The sequence below is a fragment of the Trifolium pratense genome, linkage group LG1 (genome assembly GCF_020283565.1).
Source record: "Trifolium pratense cultivar HEN17-A07 linkage group LG1, ARS_RC_1.1, whole genome shotgun sequence".
NCBI lineage: Eukaryota > Viridiplantae > Streptophyta > Magnoliopsida > Fabales > Fabaceae > Trifolium > Trifolium pratense.
In genome coordinates, this window is record NC_060059.1 from 15,764,829 (window position 1) to 15,786,058 (window position 21,230).

The 21,230-nt window shown below is 33.0% G+C and overlaps 2 protein-coding genes across 2 annotated transcripts; one reads left to right on the top strand and one right to left on the bottom strand.

Annotated features, from left to right (window-relative positions):
• Window positions 1-4,775: 4,775 nt before the first annotated feature.
• Window positions 4,776-8,732, top strand: LOC123902506 (glucan endo-1,3-beta-glucosidase 11). Its single transcript, XM_045952263.1, has 4 exons — window positions 4,776-5,034; window positions 5,136-6,274; window positions 7,060-7,226; window positions 8,522-8,732. The coding sequence occupies exons 1-3, from the start codon at window positions 4,962-4,964 to the stop codon at window positions 7,126-7,128; spliced, it is 1,281 nt and encodes a 426-aa protein (XP_045808219.1). The 5' UTR covers window positions 4,776-4,961; the 3' UTR covers window positions 7,129-7,226; window positions 8,522-8,732.
• A 1,233-nt stretch (window positions 8,733-9,965) lies between these two features.
• LOC123902499 (ubiquitin carboxyl-terminal hydrolase 9-like) lies at window positions 9,966-20,872 on the bottom strand. The gene is made up of 14 exons (XM_045952251.1): window positions 20,573-20,872; window positions 20,256-20,454; window positions 17,832-18,047; window positions 16,261-16,405; window positions 15,264-15,323; window positions 15,054-15,152; window positions 14,331-14,759; window positions 14,054-14,194; window positions 12,994-13,164; window positions 12,502-12,759; window positions 12,261-12,406; window positions 11,179-11,721; window positions 10,802-11,072; window positions 9,966-10,656 (listed from the first exon to the last, which is right to left on the bottom strand). Exons 2-14 carry the CDS (start codon window positions 20,405-20,407, stop codon window positions 10,513-10,515), a joined length of 2,775 nt encoding a protein of 924 aa, XP_045808207.1. The 5' UTR covers window positions 20,408-20,454; window positions 20,573-20,872; the 3' UTR covers window positions 9,966-10,512.
• Between the last annotated feature and the right edge of the window lie 358 nt (window positions 20,873-21,230).

Below are 21,230 nucleotides of genomic sequence, written 5' to 3' on the forward strand. Positions count from 1 at the left end.
ACTAAAATTATCGATCTTGATCGGATATTTCAAATTTCATCAATCTGGTCATTCAATAACACCCAATTGGACTAACAAACAAATTAGAAAAAGAATTTTGATCATCAGACTCTGAATGTATAGACAGATCGTAATAACAGTCTCATCATAAACCTAGTTTTAATAACAGTCTCATCGTCTAAATTGAATTTCTAAGTTTAAAATAAGTATTTTATAATGAATTAGTGGTAATCATCGTCTAATTTGAATTCATAGGTCTAAAGTAAGTATTTATAATGGAATTAGTGGTAGTCATCGTCTAATTAGAATTCCAATGTCTAAAGTAAGTATTTTATAACGGATTAATGGTAATCATCGTCTAATTTGAATTTCTAGGTATAAAGTAAGTATTTTATAATGAATTAGTGGTAATCATCGTCTAATTTGATTTCCTAGATCTAAAATTAGTGGTAATCATCGTATAATTTGAATTCATCGGTCTAAAGTAAGTATTTATAATGGAATTAGTGGTAGTCATCGTCTAATTAGAATTTCAATGTCTAAAGTAAGTATTTTATAACGGATTAATGGTAATCATCGTCTAATTTGAATTTCTAGGTATAAAGTAAGTATTTTATAATGAATTAGTGGTAATCATCGTCTAATTTGATTTCCTAGATCTAAAATTAGTGGTAATCATCGTCTAATTTGAATTCATCGGTCTAAAGTAAGTATTTATAATGGAATTAGTGGTAGTCATCGTCTAATTAGAATTCCAATGTCTAAAGTAAGTATTTTATAATGGATTAATGGTAATCATCGTCTAATTTGAATTTCTAGGTATAAAGTAAGTATTTTATAATGAATTAGTGGTAATCATCGTCTAATTTGATTTCCTAGATCTAAAGTAAGTATTTATAATGAATTAGTGGTAGTCATCTTCTAATTTGAATTTCTAGGTCTAAAGTAAGTATTTTATAATGGATTAGTGGTAATCATCGTCTAATTTGAATTCTCAGGTCTATATCCACCCTAAAAATCTTGAAAACAGCCTTAATGAATACATATACATAGTGATAATGAAATTCAATGTTATTTTCACACATAATAAATTGTAATCAAGGTCTAAATTCCAAGGTCTAAATTTAAATTATAAGGTCTAAATTAAGTATTTTATAGTGCTATTAGGCATAAGCAATGTCTAATTTGAATTCGAAGGTCAAAATTAAGCATTTTAGAATTCGATTTTTCAAATAGAAGAGTTAAACAATTGTTTAAACAATTGTTACATGCTCTTGAAGAACAATCATAACCATCGTCTAATTTGAATGTCAAGTTCTAAAGTAAGTATTTATAATGGGATTAGTGGTAGTCATCGTCTAATTTGAATTCCTAGGTATAAATTAAGCACTTTAGAATGTGATTAGTCATAACCATTTTGTTTTATTCGTTTGAACAATTGTTACATGCCCTTGAAGAATAGTCATAACCATCGTGTAATTTTAATTTCAAGTTCTAAAGTAAGTATTTATAATGGAATTACTGGTAGTCATCGTCTAATTAGAATTCTTAGGTCTAAAATAAGTATTTTATAATGTGTTTAGTCATAGTCATCGTCTAATTTGAATTCCTAGATCTAAAGTAAGTATTTTATAATGGATTAGTGATAATCATCGTCTAATTTGAATTCCTAGGTCTAAAGTAACTATTTTATAATGCGTTTAGTCATAGTCATCGTCTAATTTGAATTTCTAGGTCTAAAGTAAGTATTTTATGATTGATTAGTGGTAGTCATCGTCTAATTTGAATCGTAAGGTATAGATTAAGTATTTTATAGTGCGATTAATCATCGTCTAATTCGAATTGTAATGTATAAATTAATGTATTTGGTCTACATTATAATCCAGATACATAAATTATTTAATGAATCTAAAAAGTTGTCTTTTACTTATAATTAAGAATGAATGGAGTAATTAGTGTACTCAAAAAATTGCAAAATGTAGTAAGAAAGAAAAGTCACAAGACCAGAAGTTCTTTTCCTCTTAGACCATCTCCAATGGTGTAGTACCTATTAAGTACTCATGGTACTTATTAGGTACTACCATTGAAGCATAACACATTTTAGTATCAAATAAGTATCACTTCTCAAATAAGCACTCTCTCTCTCACATAGTACCTAATAGAATTTGTGGGACCCGTTTATAAAGATGTAGAGTTATTGATGAGATGTGGAGTTATTTGTGGGATCAGTTTAGAATTTTTTTTTAAGAGGTGCTGGGCTGGATAGATTGAATGCCTATTAAATACTATTATTAAAAAATTATACGCGAAATCCATTCAGATGCTCAAAATTGGACTTCTCCATTGTGAATGCATGTTTTACCTCTTATCTCTTCAAGGGGCAAATTCCAAAATCTCATTTCTTTCTCTCTCTCACGATGAGGAACAACAATAACTCATATTGAAAAACACAACACCCTTCCTTTCCTTCTTCTTCAAGTTCTGGACTCACATTATTTTCCAAACATTTAACTATTTTTTCTTCCTCTTCCACAACAAAATGATTGCCATACCCATATCTCTCTTTTTTCTTCCGTTTTTTTTTTATAGTTAAAATCAATATATATCAGATAAATGCAAGCTTCCATCTTTATAGTTCAGAACAAGAGATTAAGGAACAAACTTGTAAGAACATAAAGTGGAGAAATCAATGCTAACAGTATTGCCAACGCCAAGTGGTTGGAAACACATAAAAATCAATTTTTTTATAAGACGAAAACAAATTAAGAAAAGGGATTAATTTGGGATAATTGAAGTGAGAAATTGATTAAGGGATGTGAAAAACCTGTGTTGGAACAAATTGAGGAAATAATGTTCAATCTGAACCTTCATTTTATTTAATTAAAATCAATGGACACAATTAAAACCACACTAAGTCTATATTTTTGCATTTAATCTTTTCCTCCTTTTGTTTCATACTTCTGCTGATGCGCTTTTTTATTCCATGATACGGCGGCGGCGGTGGGAAAACCGGCAGAGAGGCCGCCGCACATAGCAACGCGATATTGAAATCCAAAGAGCTCGCCGTACATAGCAGCAACGACGACGGAAACGATGAACTGTAACCACGATGACAGTAATAACGACGACGGCAGCGACAACGACCTTTCCAGCCGGTGAAGTGGCCGGATCTTTGTAAGAACATGCCGATAACGCCGCTTTTGCTACTGACAGTGACAACGAGAAATAATATGAACCGCTACAATGGAAGGGATCGTGTCACTTTTTTCTTGTTTAATTGAAACCCCAATTTTTACAATTTTATTATCTCTGTTTATGAGCGGAGAAGAGAAGATGAGTTCCCCGGTGGTGTGGGTGGAGAAGAGAAGAGGATAGTTCTTCGTCAGAGAAAGAGAAAGAGAAAGACGAAAGAGAAAGAGAAAAGTGAAAATATGAGTTCAGGGGCATAAACGTAATCTTGCATTGTTACTTAAAATAACCAGATATTAAATTGAGGTGGGACCGCAGTAAAAAGGGCTGGGTGCACCGTAAACCCCCATTTTTGGGGGTGCATAATAGACGCTGCCTATTATTATTATTATTATTATTATTATTATTATTATTATTATTTTCATTTTCACAACATTTATTGTTACAATTTATACGAATAATTTTTCAACATTATAATATAAAATACCACATAATACCTGTGCATCGCACGGGTGTGGGACTAGTAGGTTACACTATTGGGGAAGTCAATTAAAAATAAGATACAAACATGTATTCTACATTTTTTGTCCAAAAAAAATAAATGTATTATACATTTTTTTCATTAGTTGCTATAAATAAGTATATGTTTGGTTTAGTAAAAAAAAAAAAGTTTTTATATCGCAATAAGTAGTCAATGTGATTCTATAACAAATTCATTATGATAATGAGCATGTACGAGGTTTGTTTGGATTGACTTATTTTTTCAGCTAATAAAAAAAAATTTATACAAATAAATATGTTTTTATGTTAATTCATAAGTTCTTGTTAACAAAAATTGTATCTTCATAAGATAGCGTTTCATAAACTATCTTGACAAATTTATTAATAATAGATAAAAATCTATTTATTTACGTAAACTATTTTGCATAAGCTCGAAAATAAATTAATTTAAAAGTTGGTAGCACCAATTTCTTACCCCTACTTCTTATTTAAATACAGCCTAAAACTCTCACAAACCCTCATAGACTAGTTAGCAATATGGCATTTTCTTCTTCCCTTCCTTCCTCTTTCTTTTCCTTTATTCCTTTTCTTTTTAGTTACACAAAATTCCTTCTTTCTTTCTGACTCTAAAAAAAGCAAGCCTTCCCATTTAGTTTTCCTTTGATTAACAAACAAAGCATCTCATTCCTCCTCTTGTTTATAAATAACCCAATCTTTCCGACCCTCTTTCCTCGGGTCTTGTTTTCTATTCTTTTTTGGGAATCTCTTTTTCTTTTTCATTAATATTTTTTACATAAAATACTATTATTTCTATATTTCTAAAATAAAATAGGCTTAATTAGTAAAATGGTCCCTTAAAGACATTTTTGGTTTCAGATTGGTCCCTTAAAGAAAAAAATGTCCAAATAGGTCCCTTAAAGAAAAAAAAGTCCGAATAGGTCCCTTAAAGACATCTCCGTTAATCAGTTTGGTCCTATTTAGACCTCTTTTTAGGGATCAAACTGATTAACGGAGATGTCTTTAAGGAACCTATTCGGACTTTTTTTTTAAGGGACCTATTTGGACCTTTTTTTCTTTAAGGGATCATTTTACTAATTAAGCCAATAAAAAAATATTCCCTTTAACTCAACTCAAGTTGGAGTGTGTAGCTAGCTACTCAAGATATTATTTCCTCAACATTCAATTCAACATTACTCCCTCACCTAATCACTTTCACTCACTCTCAACCCACTCTCATTCCCTTCACAATTCACATTCCTAAACATAGATCCATGGATCACTCTACATTCTTGCACCGTCGTTGCCGCTGCAGCTTCATTATCATCGTTACCATTTTCATCTCAGGTAAGCATTGTTGTTACTACTATTTATATAGACCAGATACATCAATTATTCGATAAATCTAAAAAGTAAACTGTGTTAATATCATTGTATTTTATGTGCAGGACTTGCAACAAAAACCGAATCAATCGGAATAAACTACGGACAAATAGCAAACAACTTACCATCGCCGGAAGAAGTAGTATCACTGATAAAATGCATCGGAGCTACGAAAGTGAAACTCTACGACGCAGATCCAAAAGTTCTAAAAGCATTCGCAAACACCGGAATCGAATTCATGGTAGGATTAGGAAATGAATATCTTTCCAAAATGAAAGATCCAAACAAAGCTCAAACATGGATCAAAACCAATCTACAACCCTATCTTCCATCAACAAAAATCACTTCCATTTTCGTCGGAAACGAAGTTCTAACATTCAACGATACTTCACTCACATCAAGTCTTCTCCCTGCAATGCAAAGCATACACACTGCACTCATCACTCTCGGACTCAACAAACAGATAACCGTTACAACAACTCATTCATTAGCAGTTCTTCAAACTTCTTATCCACCTTCTTCTGGAACTTTCCGTCCAGACCTAGCTCCATGCCTAACTCCGATCCTAAGCTTCCAAGCCAAAACTGGATCTCCTTTCTTAATCAATGCTTATCCTTATTTTGCTTATAAAGATAATCCGAAGCAAATTTCATTGGATTATGTACTTTTTCAACCAAATCAAGGAATGGTAGATCCTGCAACAAATCTACATTATGATAACATGCTTTTCGCGCAGATTGACGCGGTTTATTCGGCGTTAGGAGCATTAGGTTACGGAAAAATGCCAGTGCATATTTCCGAAACCGGTTGGCCTTCGAAAGGAGATGAAGATGAAGTTGGTGCGACGGTTGAGAATGCTAGAAAGTATAATGGAAATGTGATGAAATTGAGTAGTAAGAAAGGAACACCGTTGAGACCTGAAGTTGATTTGAATATTTACGTTTTTGCCCTTTTCAATGAGAATATGAAACCTGGACCAACTTCTGAGAGGAATTATGGATTGTTTAAGCCTGATGGTAATCCTGCTTATAATCTTGGATTTTCTTTGTCTTCTTCTTCGTCTTCATCTTCGTCGTCTTCCTCTTCTAATTCGAGTAATTCTTCGAATGATGGTGGGAATCATGGTTCTGGATCTGGTGCTCCGCCTCATCCTCCGACTTCTTCTTCTTCTGGTTATTTGGCCATTTCCTCTGCTACTTCACTGGTTAGTAACACTCACTATAGTTTTTCTAAGTTCTACATTTAATTATTCCTCTAAAAACAATTTACAATATAATTGTTGTGATTATTATTTTCATTTTAGAATATTAGTTGAGGGGAATCAAAATTTTGGTATATATTGTGGTCTTAGATTTAGAAGGTCTTTGAGTTTGAATCCTTATCAGAGAGAGATAAATGTAATTATATTTGTAACCGCTCTAAGAGTTATAAAGTTTTCCAGTTTTGCACCGGAGCATTATTCCATCTCCTTAAAAAAATTATCTACACAAAGAATAAAGTAGTTTAACAATACATTGGATTCAAGTAATCAGTCAATCAGCTCATTCTCGGACGGATCGTTTCGATTTCTAGTAGGAATAATTTTTGGTCGGACTTTCTTAACTTCGCGGCCGAATTGTGGATTACCGGGGCATATTTTTGATTCCTAGTTTAACTTCAAAATGTAGGATGGATGATTATTTTTAGGCTTTTCTTAATTTTTGGCCTATTTTTAAGTTGTAAGGACTTATTAGTAAAACAAAGGGCTTATTAGTAATAATACATCAAAAATTGAAATAATTTAATTATTGTGTTAAGAAGTTCCATATTAAATGTGAGATAGTTTGTATATGGAATAATTTTTACTTATAAGTCGATTTCGTAGAATTAAATTAGACAGACAACTCTCAATTTTAGCCTCTTTAAATCCGTTATTATCAGATTTCCAGTAAGCTTTTGTTTAGACAAGAATTATGTGACAATATTGATAAATAGTTTTCTTTGACTCAGGAGAGATACCATTTGCTTGGACTTTATTTATCCTTACTACTGCCATTGTTGATGATTCTGAAGTTCTGAGACATTTTCACTGCAAATGAATCCAAAGAAGACACGAGGGGGGCATCATTGCAATTTAGAGAAGAGTAAAGGCATTATTGATGAGAAAGGAGTGAAAGGTAAAATCCACCAAACATAAGCTAAGTTATTATGTTCATGACTTCATGTGTGTGGTTGTTTTGTTTTTTCACTTTGCTTGTCCCTTACTTTTGGAATTATTTTAGATCTTGTCAGAGAGCGAATATTAAACGCACTGTTGTCTCCTTTCAAAACCTGAAATTTCCCGTTAAGTGTCCTTTTTCTCACTGGATGCTGCTAGCTGCAAATTTACTAGTGCTCCTTTTATCTCTTAGCTTAGATATTTTGATCCAATAGTGACACTTGTTTTGTTTCTCATGCCATAAACGGATCCCTTTGCATAATCATTTGGTCACACTATTTAGACATACATAATTTTTGCTACCTATTAAAAAATAAATTTGTTCAGTATTATGTATTAGATCACATAGTAAGATACACCCTTTAATGAGTTCATTTTTTGGATACATCAATCTTTCAATATTATGTATTAGATTGGCATGTAGAAAAGATGATGGTGGTCGGATACTCTCGCAATCTTGAAATACCGAGCTTAATTTGAACTAAAGATCACCGATGTTTGAATGTGTGAATGTTGGAAATCATGTTCATGTCAACACTATTTTCTATATTCAAAATGTTAAATAAAAAAACTTTATAAATTCTTAATCTTACTAAAAAGAAATAAATTATTATATATTATAAATACATGTAAAAATTGTTTGCTATCTAACCCACTTCACAATTTTTTTAGTTAAAAACTTTTTTTTCTCGCTACACCTATTCTTCTTCCAATAAATTCGAAATGGCCTAAAGGGGCTTATCAAATTCCACCTACATAGTGGCTCGCATTCAAGGGAATGCTTTAGCCTCTCTGCAAACCTGGATGCACAGGGAAGTCAGCTTTATGTAATTAAGATTTCAAGTTTATGGAGGGAATGTGAGGGTTAAAAATTATGTAATATCTTTTCAATTACTACTATCTTTTTATTGTTATAAAAGTATTTTTTTTACATGTGTTAACAATGTTATATTACTCCTCCATCCCCAAATATAAACAAAACATTGCATGTTACACATTTTCCCCATAAATTTGGTTGCAATAGTTGGATACAAAACTTTATGAATTATTTTTTAGAACAAAAAGATTGAGTTGCCAGTGACAATCTTGCAGCATAGTTTTGGAATATTAATACCACCATTGTGAAAAAGTTTGGTATACGTTAGGAAAGTGACAGAATCACACACTTTATTATTGTTGGGTGGCACATGCTAGTTGGCATGAATAGCAAAAAGAAAGATAACCCTTTTTATGTTTTTCTTTTTCCTTTTGCAGAGAGAATACATTATCTTCTCTTTACAATGTCTCTTACCAGTCTATAGCTAGGAAGGAAAGGTAATTGTCAAGAACATCAAGCAAGTGCCTTGTGCCCCGCCACACCATGCCAGTTTATGTATTTATTTATTTATGGATCCTATTTTTATTATTGGTTCTCATTTTGAGATATTTTTTCATAATAATGTGCTATGTTCGTTCATATTTGTGATCTTCAATTATCACACGCAAATCAACCCCCACGACTATATCACATCACAATGTCACATACATGATACATGTACAATATGATAATGACAATTTCGGAAACAAACAAATAGGTATTCAAAATCAAAACGATTACTAACGTGATCATTTAACAACAGACAATTGTTCAATTATTTTACATGATTTTGATCGTCTAAAAGAAAAAGGTCATGCGAACAAATGTCTTAGGACACTAATTAAGTACACAGTAAAAAAAAATGCTTTGGAAATTATAATTTTTAAACTACAAAATGTAAAATACAACTTTCTTTCAAGTCAAAATTTCTATATGGCTTGCAAAACATACACCATTTTAAAAGTTTTAGCATTTTCCAAAAGAAAAAAAAAGGACAACACGACACAGCTATGATGATAACAATAACTGAGAAATCAGGAAGAGAGAGAGAGAGAGAGAGAGAGAGAGAGAGAGAGAGAGAGAACAATTTTTATGGTCCATACTCCATACAATGTTGATAGAGGGTTTTTGAAGGCCACAAATATACGATTTCTTATCATTTTTCCATCATCCCACCAAATAGAATTTTACATTTTCTTTTCTATTCACATTTTCTTCATCTAAATAGTTTAGAGAAACAAAAACAAATATAGTGTTATTTTAAAGATGTTTTAATCTTGTACTTTGTACAAAAAAAGTTATCCAATGATGGACAATTTAGAATCAAAGTACAACAAAAGTTGACCTCAGTCCCTTACGCACCCTTTGATGTAAAACAAAAAGTCCAGATGATTCTGAAAGGCAACAAGCAATTTAACAATAGGTTGGAAAGTTAAAATTGAATAATTGTTGTCAATTTTGACTACGGAAGGTTTTAATAGCCGAAATTAGGCATGCTGCAAATAATTCCTTGTGACATTTTTTAGCTATACGGTAGCTTAGACCAAATTTCAAAGTGATATTTTTTTTTTTTGAGAAAAAATTTCAAAGTGATATTGACATACTGTTGCCCACAGAAGATGGCACAAATTTCAGATTATGAAGCTTTGACAGAGGCATATGCAGAACAAAAAGATACGAGACACGAGAAACAATGTTTTGGTTGAGAAACAAAATGCAGCATTGGCTCAATTTGACTTGTACCAGACAAAAATATGAATATACTCAAAAACAGGGTTGCAGGCTGCAGCCAAGCCATGCCCATGTTGAGTAAATGCACCACAGATGGAGGGAGAAAGATAATAAAGAGAAAGGGCAATGTACCATTATTAAAAATAAAATAAAAATATGATCAGCTGTATAGTGTATTTCATCATCTCTTCCACACATTTTATGTAATTGGGATCCTAAAATCCAAACAACATAATGGAAGATGAGTACAAATTATTTCACAAACACAGCATTGCCCTATCTATTATAGCACATTATGGTGCATAAAACTGTAACAACACGACAATGATGATGAATTCATGATGATCTATTTAGCCTCTGATAAAATGAAATAACAGAAGTACCTAACCAAGTTCTAGGCTGCAAAATTTCTGTCAAAAAATTATATCATTCATTTAATAATTACTGTCAACCAATACTCCCAAAAGAACAGGTTTTCTAGAACCTTGCCTATAACATTTTTGATTAATTTCAGTTAAACAGTCTCTTCTTAATTTGCTGTTTTGACTGCAATGTAAAATGGCTATCCAGGACTTAAGCTCCGAATTGTATTTCCGCGTATGATCCAGGCATCGAACAACAAAATGACCCATCATTTTCTACAACAATCTGCATGAACCTAAGACGCCTCTACTTCCATCTGGTCTTCACTTCCAACTCTCTGATAAAATAACACATATGCAGCTGAAGATTTAATTTCAGCTTCATTAACAGGACTGACATGACTGTCATCGAAATGGTACCACTTATTATCATCAATCAACTGCACAGGAGAAATAACATAAAATTAAGCACAAAAGCATCTCACGCAGCACGAAGAATCCACAATTACAAAATCAAGAGTTGGCATGACCACACAAAGCATGAAAAACCAAATATCATTATCACTGTGCATGTTAAGAACGTACCTTAGCATATGCAGTGTAATGCCCACCACCTAGACCACCATAATGGTTGCTGATTGCATAAAGGTTATACACATAGGAAGTTCCATCCTTATTTTTCACATACTTGGTCAAATCAAGATTGTGAATGGGAAAGTTCACAAAGGTATCAAGTTTGTTTTTCAAGTATCTGCTATATGAGAATCGCTTCAAGTGAAAAACCAGAATCTCTGGCAATTTCCACAAGTCTAGTTTCTTGGTAGCTTGTCTGTGTTCCTTGCATTGAGGGCAGTACCTAATTAATTTTTTAAAAGAGAAAAAAATTAAAGCAACAATATTTCCCATAATGTGACCGGTAGTCTACTATGAAATCCATTTCAAAAACATCAAAGCAATCTTACCACATGTCATCTGGTCCTAGAGGTTCTTCAGTCAAGAATGCCTCCAAGCATGAAAACAAAGAAATAGCTTCTGGCCGGGTTTTTTTCACAGTGAATCCAGTTTTGTGGACTTCGGGAAGATCCCTCAGATAGCTGGCATCATATAATTCATATTCTTTCTCAGTCCAGTCAAGATAGACCTTTATAAGTGCATCAGGTTTAATCACAGATTCCTTCTCAATGGGCTCCCAGTTATAACCGTCTTTGTCGGTCAAAGCGAGTTGGAAAGACGACTCCCCACAGGATGTCCCCTCTTGTTCACTAGTGCCAAATGTCATGTTCCTCGGCTCACTTTGCGAATTAGAGATGCTCGATTGCTCATCACCATCAGCCGAGATGAAACCATTTTCCTTCCCTTCATGATACTTGGTTGAAGAATGTGCTTTTCTTAAAGGTGCCAACATTCTGTGTACATATGTCTCAATGTTGGCTCCATATTGAGGGTCTTCTGCCAAATAAGTAACCAAGGGAGTTCCAAAGATCTTCTTAACCCCGCCCTTCACACTGTCCAGTGAACATCAAGATAATTCAAACATCAAATTGACCAGTAATAGAGAGATTGAAGCATTATAACGTTCTAAATCATTGATACATGTACAATAAGTGAAATCTAAATAACTGGTTATGCAATCATGATGTGGCAAACTTCTCTATGCTAAGCCACAGCACCAAATGATTGTGCATACTATCCTACACCAAATATAGCAGGTACCAACTTGAATGGTACCTGCAAAATTATGTAGTACTTGAAATGCCCAATAGTGGAGACAATGACCAAAACATCAGAAAAATGATGGGAACTGTGGTCTGGTGCTTTGGGTTATAAACACTGATAAGAATTTAACCAAAGTTTATTACAACTACCAACAGAATTCAAGTAACCATTCAGAATAAATTTATCAAGAATTTTTTAATCCAAATTCACTGTAATGTCACTTGGGAAATAAAAACTATCATATATAGGAACAATAACTCAACAGTCACTTGGGTTATAAACACTGATGAGAATTTTAACCAAAGTTTACCAAAAGTGGTTTACTTACTTATCCAGACATCGGTGCGTTATTTCTAGTTTTGTTTTCCTGGCTCCATTCTTGAATCGATAGGCCACAATATGTTCCTCGTCCTTTATTGAAGTCAATGATTCCAATGGATTATCCAGATAGCGATAAATCTTATTCTCATAAACCTGAGAGATAGACAATATAAAACATTAACGATGAATAAAATCAAAGTCAAGTAGAAATGCCAACAATAGATATAAATTTTCTGAGAAGCACTTGCCTCTGCAAGAAAAAGCATTTCATCACTCTTCAAACAGCATGCAGTGCCCAATGCTTGGCCAAGATCTCTGCAGCAACCATGCTTCAGAACAGTAACGGTGTATGGCATTGGAAGACCACTCCCATCACAATAAAATACAGTAACCGTCATTGTCCGGGTGACAGTGGAAGGAAGGGGTAATGATAAGTACATAAAGGGGTCGAAAGTGATTGAAATTTTGCCACATTCAGGACAAACCAGTGTTGATTTGTATTGACCCTGATCATTTTATTCAAGAAAAATCAAAATGTCAAGGTAAGGAAAGATACCCGATATGTGCTTAAGTTGAAACTCTATCTTGCCAAGCTTTAGTGGAAACCCAAGCTCAAGAATTGATAGAAATAAATCACAAGGTTTCTCAACAAAGCATGTAGCTATCAGCTTATCAATGGAAGATCAACTGGAACTCATGTAATATGAATGCAAAACAAGGATGTATATATAAGTACTCACCTGGCATTCATCAACAATCAATGAATCATTCCGAGCCATGTGATTTTTCCAACACTCATATGCGACTTCCTCATCTGGCCTACCATCCGAGTCCTTCATTTCAATGTAAGGCTTTTGTTTCACACGATTCAAATCTTCATGCAGTCCATCCAATAAAAAGGCAAGCAATTCCTAAAAAAAAGTAATTCACGACTCAGAATATACAAGTGGAAGTTCAATATTAGTACGAAAGGTCAATTTTAAAACAACCATTAAGTTCTCAAGTCAAGACTCAAGAAAAAATCAAGCAATAGTCAAATTTTCTCAAGTCCAACATTAGCCTAATGCAAACTTAATATATCAATATAGGATTAACTCAGAAGGAAAGGCAGAGAGAAGAAAACTACAACAAAGGTCAACCAAACTTGCTATGACAATGCAAGTTAAGCGAAAGATATCCAATTCTCTGGTCCGCAAATAAACTAAGATGTATACATAATGCAATATAAGATTAAGTCAGAAGGAAAGGCAGAGAGAAGCCTATTTCCACCCCCATTTCACGGTATAAAATGTCTATAAAGTGTACTAGGAAAATGACTGTATGAAGTGAATCTAATTTTTAAAGCTCTTGTTACTACAAAACTGGAACCCAACTAAAATAAGGTTAAAATACAGTCTGAATCCCTGAAAAATGTGTTGTCCTTTATTTGAGTTCTTGAAAACTATATAAAATGTTAAGTTAGAGATGGGAACTTTTGGCAGCCAATTTTTAACAAAAAATTCAGTCACAACTACTTTTATACCACTTAAAAAGTGAAAGAAAAAAAACGACAATAAAAAAAAAAAAAAACTAAAAAGAATTACATTTCAATGGCCAAACATGATTCCATTGGCCCAAAGCATAACTTCATAAAAAAAATAATTGCATGCATTTGTTCCATATTCATAATAGATGATTTAAAATGCTAGTGAACAACAGGCATATAACAGAAAGCTTTTGTAATAAGTAATAACAGCACTAGGGTTTATTTACTTCACTACATTCCCAAAAATAAAATATGGCCAATTTGCAGAAACTAACTTGAGAATCATGCTGGTTATAACCGCTGAATTGTGGAGCAAATCGGGCCAGCTTTCCCTTGAATGCACGTGGTGCAACAGCAGTTCGCCCAGAGGACCAGAGTTTCCTCAACAAGTCACCAAATGCAAGTGCTAGCTCGCCCTGCAGACCAGAGAAGTGTTAAAATGTTGAAATTAATTTAAATTGCCTTCAAAGTAAAGCCCTTGTGGTACACAATATCTTATACATCAGAGATAACCAGGAGAAAAAATATAAGACAATAGAAATGGTTACATACACGCATTCCTAAAGGATTGTCCATGTTGATCTCATCGCTGTAATCTTGCAAGAAAAATTCAACAAGTGGTGGAGTGTGGACTAAACATTGAATAGAGCTATTCATAAAGCAGGTATTCCCCAAGTTCTGCAGTCCTGCTAAACCACCTCTTTCACCTCTAGAGCCGTCATATTTATCGTCCACGGTAGTCAATGATGAACTTACAGAACTTCCCTGATAAGAGTTAAAACCAGACCCAGTTGTGTGACCACTTCCCTGATACAAGTTAAAACCAGACCCAGTTGTGTGACCATTTGACAAGGCAGGTCCTCCTGCAATTGATACAGTTGATCTTTGAGGTTCTAATGGTACCAATGCCAATTCATTTCCCATTGAATGCACACCAGAATGAGTAGAACGGTCTGTGTCGACTGAAACATCTAGAAGAATCTGTGGGCAAGAGATAAATTAGGGGCATCAAGCTTCTATAGAAAAACCAATACCAAGCAAAAAATTAGGACATCATAATAGCTAAACATAAAATTAGAATAACACCATAAGAATATTCAGCACCTCACACAACTTACAGACACTCACATCACCATACATTGGACAAACTTCCTTCTAATGGAGAACCAAAATTACAGTGTTTCAAAATATCCACTTTGTAGGCTCAAGGTACCATTAAAGCTTTGTACTTCTATTAAATCAATCAAAATATCTATACAATTCAAAGTTACTCACATCATGGTCCATTGTAATGTTTGCATCCTCTAATGTCTGGTGGTCTGAAGCCGTCAGCAATGACTGTTTGCTCAAATTGAAGTAATCCCAAATAGAAGCCTAATGTAGTTTACAACCAAAAAAATGCAAAAAAGGGAATCAGGAGTGAGATTTACAACAAATGAAAAAAAGAAGAGGAAAAACATAAAAATAAAAATAAAAGAATACCACCTCATTCGGTTCTACTCCTTTAACTTTGCACACCAGCTCATAAAGTTCACTCATGGTAGCCTAAAATAACAATACAGGAATAGAAAACAAAAATCAGAAGAATGGTTCATATCACATTTCAATTATCAAATCATATCATGTTATAACCAAATTTGGTGCTACTCTATTCCAGATGAAAAGTTTTAAAATTCCTTATATTTGTATTGTAATCTTCTCGGGAAAAATTAATGGCCTCCAATAAGTGTCTTATAATAGAATATCCTGTTATCAAATCATGTAATTTCATACCAAAACAAATGATTGCCCAAATCCCAAAGTTCTCATAGAGATTTTGACTATTATCTTCCTCTCTCCATTCTAAATGAAATAAAATGAGAATATTGAGAGTTCAAATTCACTAGCACATATGTGTATATATATGGTTTGTATTTCCAGTTGCAAAATTCAATTTTACAAGTTTATGGGTAATTGGTTATTCATTAAATAAACATGAAAACCGGTGGATATTTAGTTCACTCTTCCAAAACGTAGTTTAGTAAAATACGAATTACTAACATAGTTCACCCTTGCAAGCAAAATACAAATTTTGCTGATGACCTAATATAAATATGACGGTTGATATTTAGTTCACCCTTCCATAAGATAGTTTTAGTAATATGAATTACTAACATAGTTCACCCTTGTAAGCGAAATACGAATTTTGATGATGACAGATGACCTAATATAAACATAAACATACAGAATATAAAAATTGCTTCTTTCATAACATAGTTTAGTAATATCAAATAAGACAGTTCAAACTGTCATTCAATAAATATTAAATTACTAAAATTTACACAAACCAAATAGTATAATCATTTCCTATGGTGATGTCAAACACCAACCAGTGCATACTCCATACAAATAGATACACCACCACAAACATCATTTTCTAATCATTCCCATTATTACAAAACTAACTACAACAGAACAGGCTGCAAAGGAATCAATCAAGTACCTTTTTGCTTAATTTTACAATTGAAACACTGTTGTCTCTCGCATCAGTCACCTTCAGACAAAGTGGGTACACCTCAATACTATACTGCTTCTGTCCAACACCCTGAGAAATCAACTTCCTTGGCAATGCTGGTCCACCTTTGTACCTAGAAAATTGTGAGACAAAAATCAGTTCACACCCTACAAAAATCGAGCATCTTAAACCGTCCATTGAAAATTTGAATTAATTCATTTTTTCCACTACCATAACATTTCTAAATTCAAATATTAATCCTAGCAGGGAAAAAGGTTTAAGAACAATCTCCTGCAACGTGTAACTTTTTCCAGACTTGACTTTAGACAAAATAGCATACGTGTATACAGTGGCGGAGCTAGACTAAAATGTCGGGGTGGGCCGTAGCGTAGTATGAATTTTTTGTTTTAGGGGCCATTTATATATGAAGAGAGATCAAACGACACTTGTATAATATTTTATCAATATTACACTACTTTTTTTGACAATAATCAATATTACGCTACTTAATAATTTAAACGAATACAAATTTAACAAAATACATAGTTGGATTAAAAGTTTGTATTATATAGACCATTCAATAAAATTTCAAAACCCATAAAGATTTACTATTTCAATAAAATGACATAAATATTTAATCTATTTAATCTTAGTAAGATCAAATAAATAAGTTTTAACGAAAAGCTTTAAAAAAAATGTAAGAAAAAGTTGAAAATGGATGACATAGGGAGTTGAACACACCACCCTTTGATAAAAATCACGCAACACTACCACTAGGCTAGACAAAACATCCTGTAATAATTCGAACCTAATAATATATATATATAACGATTTATATAAAAATATGTATATAGTATAACTATATAATACTCCCTCCGTCCCATAATATAGGCAAAAAAAAAATTCACACTTATTAAGAAAAGTAAAATATGATAATTTTAAGGTTGACTTTTTGTGTGTTTGTTGAAATAAGTTTTATGGGAAGATGTAAAAACAGTTTTTATTGATTATTGATTATGGGGAAAAGAAGAGAGAGAGTAAATTAAGTAAAAGTTTATCTTGAAAATGATAAAAGTTAGTTTTTTTTGCTTATAATTTGGGACATGAAAAAGTGATTTTTTTTGCTTATAATATGGGACGGAGGGAGTACCTATTAAAAATCGAAAATTTCGGGACGGGCCGCGGCCCTCCCCAGCCCATAGGGTGCTCCGCCCCTGCGTGTATATGGGTTCAAGAAAAAAAAAATTATATACTAAACTTAAAATGTTTCAGGCTTCTCCTTCATTGTGTTACAAACTCAGTTCAAATAACCAATTCGGAAGTTAATTCTTGAAACTTAGTTTGTGGAACTAAATCTGTGACATTTCTATGAAAACATCCCACTATGTGTGGTAAAAGATGGTTTTGTGGCTCTTTTTTAAAAGAAAAATTGTAGCATCAAAAGATAATAATATATTCTTATTTCACTCTTACAGTATTATTTACAACTACAAACCAAAAGATTATTAACTGTTTCCAGACCAAAAAAGCAAGAAACGTATCGAGAATAATAAGCTTACCATTCCAACAACCTTTCCCATACTTCTTGAGGAACTAAAACATAGTCTGTCTCCTCTGCCAATGTTCGATGAATATCTAAATCATTCCCATCACAATTACTTCCGTTTGTAATAATATCAGAATTATCAATTGGACCAGGTCTATCAGAAGATTGCTGGTCGGTTGAAAGCATTCCAGCACAATCCCCGACATACCTCTGCCACCTTGAAAACCATCTGCATTGGTGGCAAAGAAAAGTCTTTATTAAAAATGAAAGACTACAAATAAAATCTTATATAAAATGTAATAGTACAATATAGGGAACATTTTGATAAGCTTTTGACAAAAACACGTAGCATTTTCCATAGCTTTTTCCAAAAGCAAGACAATTTAGACTCTGAAAAAAGCACTAAAACTTATCTAAGCATCTTAAAAAATGTAGACATATTCTTGAAGTAGTGGTTCTTCCCTAAACACAAACAAATGAACGCATATAACCACAGTTGAAGGTCGTTGTGGTTTATTGCAGGATCCAAATATAATACAAAGAGGAACAGATATGTGTTAATTAACACATTATATATTTAGAAAGAAAAAAATAAAAAAATAAAAAAAACACTGGCCCCTAACAAAAGATTATAGTCGTCAAAACCCACATAGCAAACTGGCGGCTATACCAAATTCAAAGGGAATAATTTATACCGCAAAGAAAAATGTTTGAAATTAAAAAAATTATTAAAAAAAATATGAAAGCTATATCATCACTGATAATTACACCCTCACTACGGAAGATGTGTCTCTGTGTCTCACAGTACAAAGAAACATGTGAAGGAACCATGGAAGAAATTACAGCAAAAACAAAGGGCAGGCCTGTGAGTAAGAGCTATGGACAGAAACCAGAAGAAAGAAGAGACTAAAAAGAGGTTCAGGAGCTTGCAAAAGATAATGTCAGACAGTGTTATTGTTATCAATCAAGCACAATAGAGACACTGTAGTGCTGTCGCCATCGCATCAAGTGAAAGGGGACAACTACAGGTGCTGTCACAGGGGTTGCTGTAAAACCAAGGGCTTGGCCAGAAAATGCATCACCTGCCGGAGATGGGGGATATGAAAAAACACATTTGCAACTTGGTGTGTCATTCTTTGAATGAATGAAGGGTCTCAAACTGTATCTTCATTCTGATGGAGAAACATGTTAAAAATCATTGACAAATTTAATTTAAGGGTTAGTGAACAAAAAATAGGGAAGACGGGGATTCCTAATTCCGTTAACCATATCAGCCTCGATTAGTCCGTCATTTCCCTGCAATTCACACTGCCGTTGTTGCTCTATAAAAATACAACATCATGCCGCTTCTTTCACGCCGACATTCATTGCAATGATATGCCAGCCACACCACAATCTATTATGTGAGTGATAACTGATAACAATAATAAGCCCTCTTTTTTAATTAGGCCTGGTAGACGATATCATTTGCCAAGCATTTATTGCTTGTCAATAATCATCAAACATCTACGACAAAACCGGAAAATGACAAATGATCAACAACTCACCTCAGGTAAAGTAACATTTGCGACAGCACAATGTCATTTTCCGAGCATTTATTGCTTGTCAATAATCATTGATCATTTACCGCAGAACTGGAAAACGACAAATGATCGACAACTAACGACAAATGATCATTTAACACAAAGTTAGTTCTTGAGAAAACCGGAAAACCACAAATGATCAACAACAAATCTAGGGTAAAGTAACATTTGCGACAACACAATGTCATTTGCCAAGCATTTATTGCTTGTCAATAATCATCGACCATTTACCACAGAACCGGAAAACGACAAATGATCAACAACTCACCTCGGGTAAAGTAAATCTTAGATTTTTATAATGGGCCTAACTCATCCTTACAAAACCGGCTTGTAATGTGAGGATTGCCACCACTTATAAACACGGCAGAATTTCCAACAGTAACATTTACGACAACACAATGTCATTTGCCACCATTTATTGCTCGTAAATAATCATCGACCATTTACCACAAAACCGGAAAACGACAAATGATCGTCAACTCACTTCGGGTAAAGTAACATCATATTTACGGATAAATAATTAACACACTATTAGGATTATAAAAAGGGCTAGGGTAACTGTTTTTCGGGAAGCAATTATAAATAACATATCAAAGCAAACAACACAAGTGATAGAATATCAATATGCATATGCATGCATAGTGCAAGACATGGTTCCATTAATGCCAAAATAGAGAAGCAAATTAATTAACTTATTAAAAAACCCCAAATCCATGGATAAGACTGTCCAATCCGCATAGCTTTTCAATCATAATCATATCCAAATTCATCATGCATGCATAACATAGCACAAAATCCCTAAAATTTAAATAAACAAAAAAAAATATATAAGAAGATTCAGATGAGATTAAAACCTATTGGAAACAACGAAGTATAAGTTGCCTTCTTTCAAATTAAGCTCCGATTTCTTCACCAACTCCGATACGATCCGTTTCTCTTCCTCCGGTGAAAGCGGAACACAACTAACTCCATTATCAATCGGAAAATCCGATTCAGCAATTGTCATGGTTAATTTTCTCAACAAAATCACAATGAAGATCTCGAATTAAAACCCTAAATCATCAACCATCAATCATCAATATTAATACACTGTTAAATAAATCGAAGATCAATGATATAAAATCGATTCAAGAAGAAAAGAAGAAGAAGAAGTGTGAAGCACGATAAGTACCTTGTTTAAATAGATCGAAGTAAACAAACAGTGACAAGAAAAATTAAATATAAAGGAAAAATTTGAGAGTAACGAATACGAAAGAGTATATTCGAAGAACCCTAGATTCTAGATTGAAGGAAAATTGGGAATGATGAGATGAAATGTTGTAATGTAGTTAACGGAACGATCTAAGTTCAATGAAATTTACCCTTTTGTCAACGGGATTTTCTCTTTAGTCTTATATATTTCTCCAGTTTTATGTTTTATATTTGATTATATTTGATCAATGTAGAATTTTTGTTCTACTATGGTATTTTTTTTTAATTTACTTTAATAGGAGTATATGTATATATCATGATTAAAGATTTTATAAAAAAATTATGGTTAAAGATCCCATCCAAAACAGTTTTTTTTTTTTAATGTATTGAATGAATATACAGGTTTTATGATAAAAAAAAAAACATATTAGTTTGTTTAAGGTTTTTTTTCTTTTTTTACGACTTTTCATGTGTCACTCTCCTCTGTAATATACCCAAATAACATCTAGGGGACGTTTGTTTCACTTCTTAAAATAATATTCCCCGGATACTAAGGTTGGAAATAAATAAAGCCACGTTTGGTATATTGGAACACAAAAAAAAGTCTTGGAATAAAAAGTACCCAGGAACCTCAAACT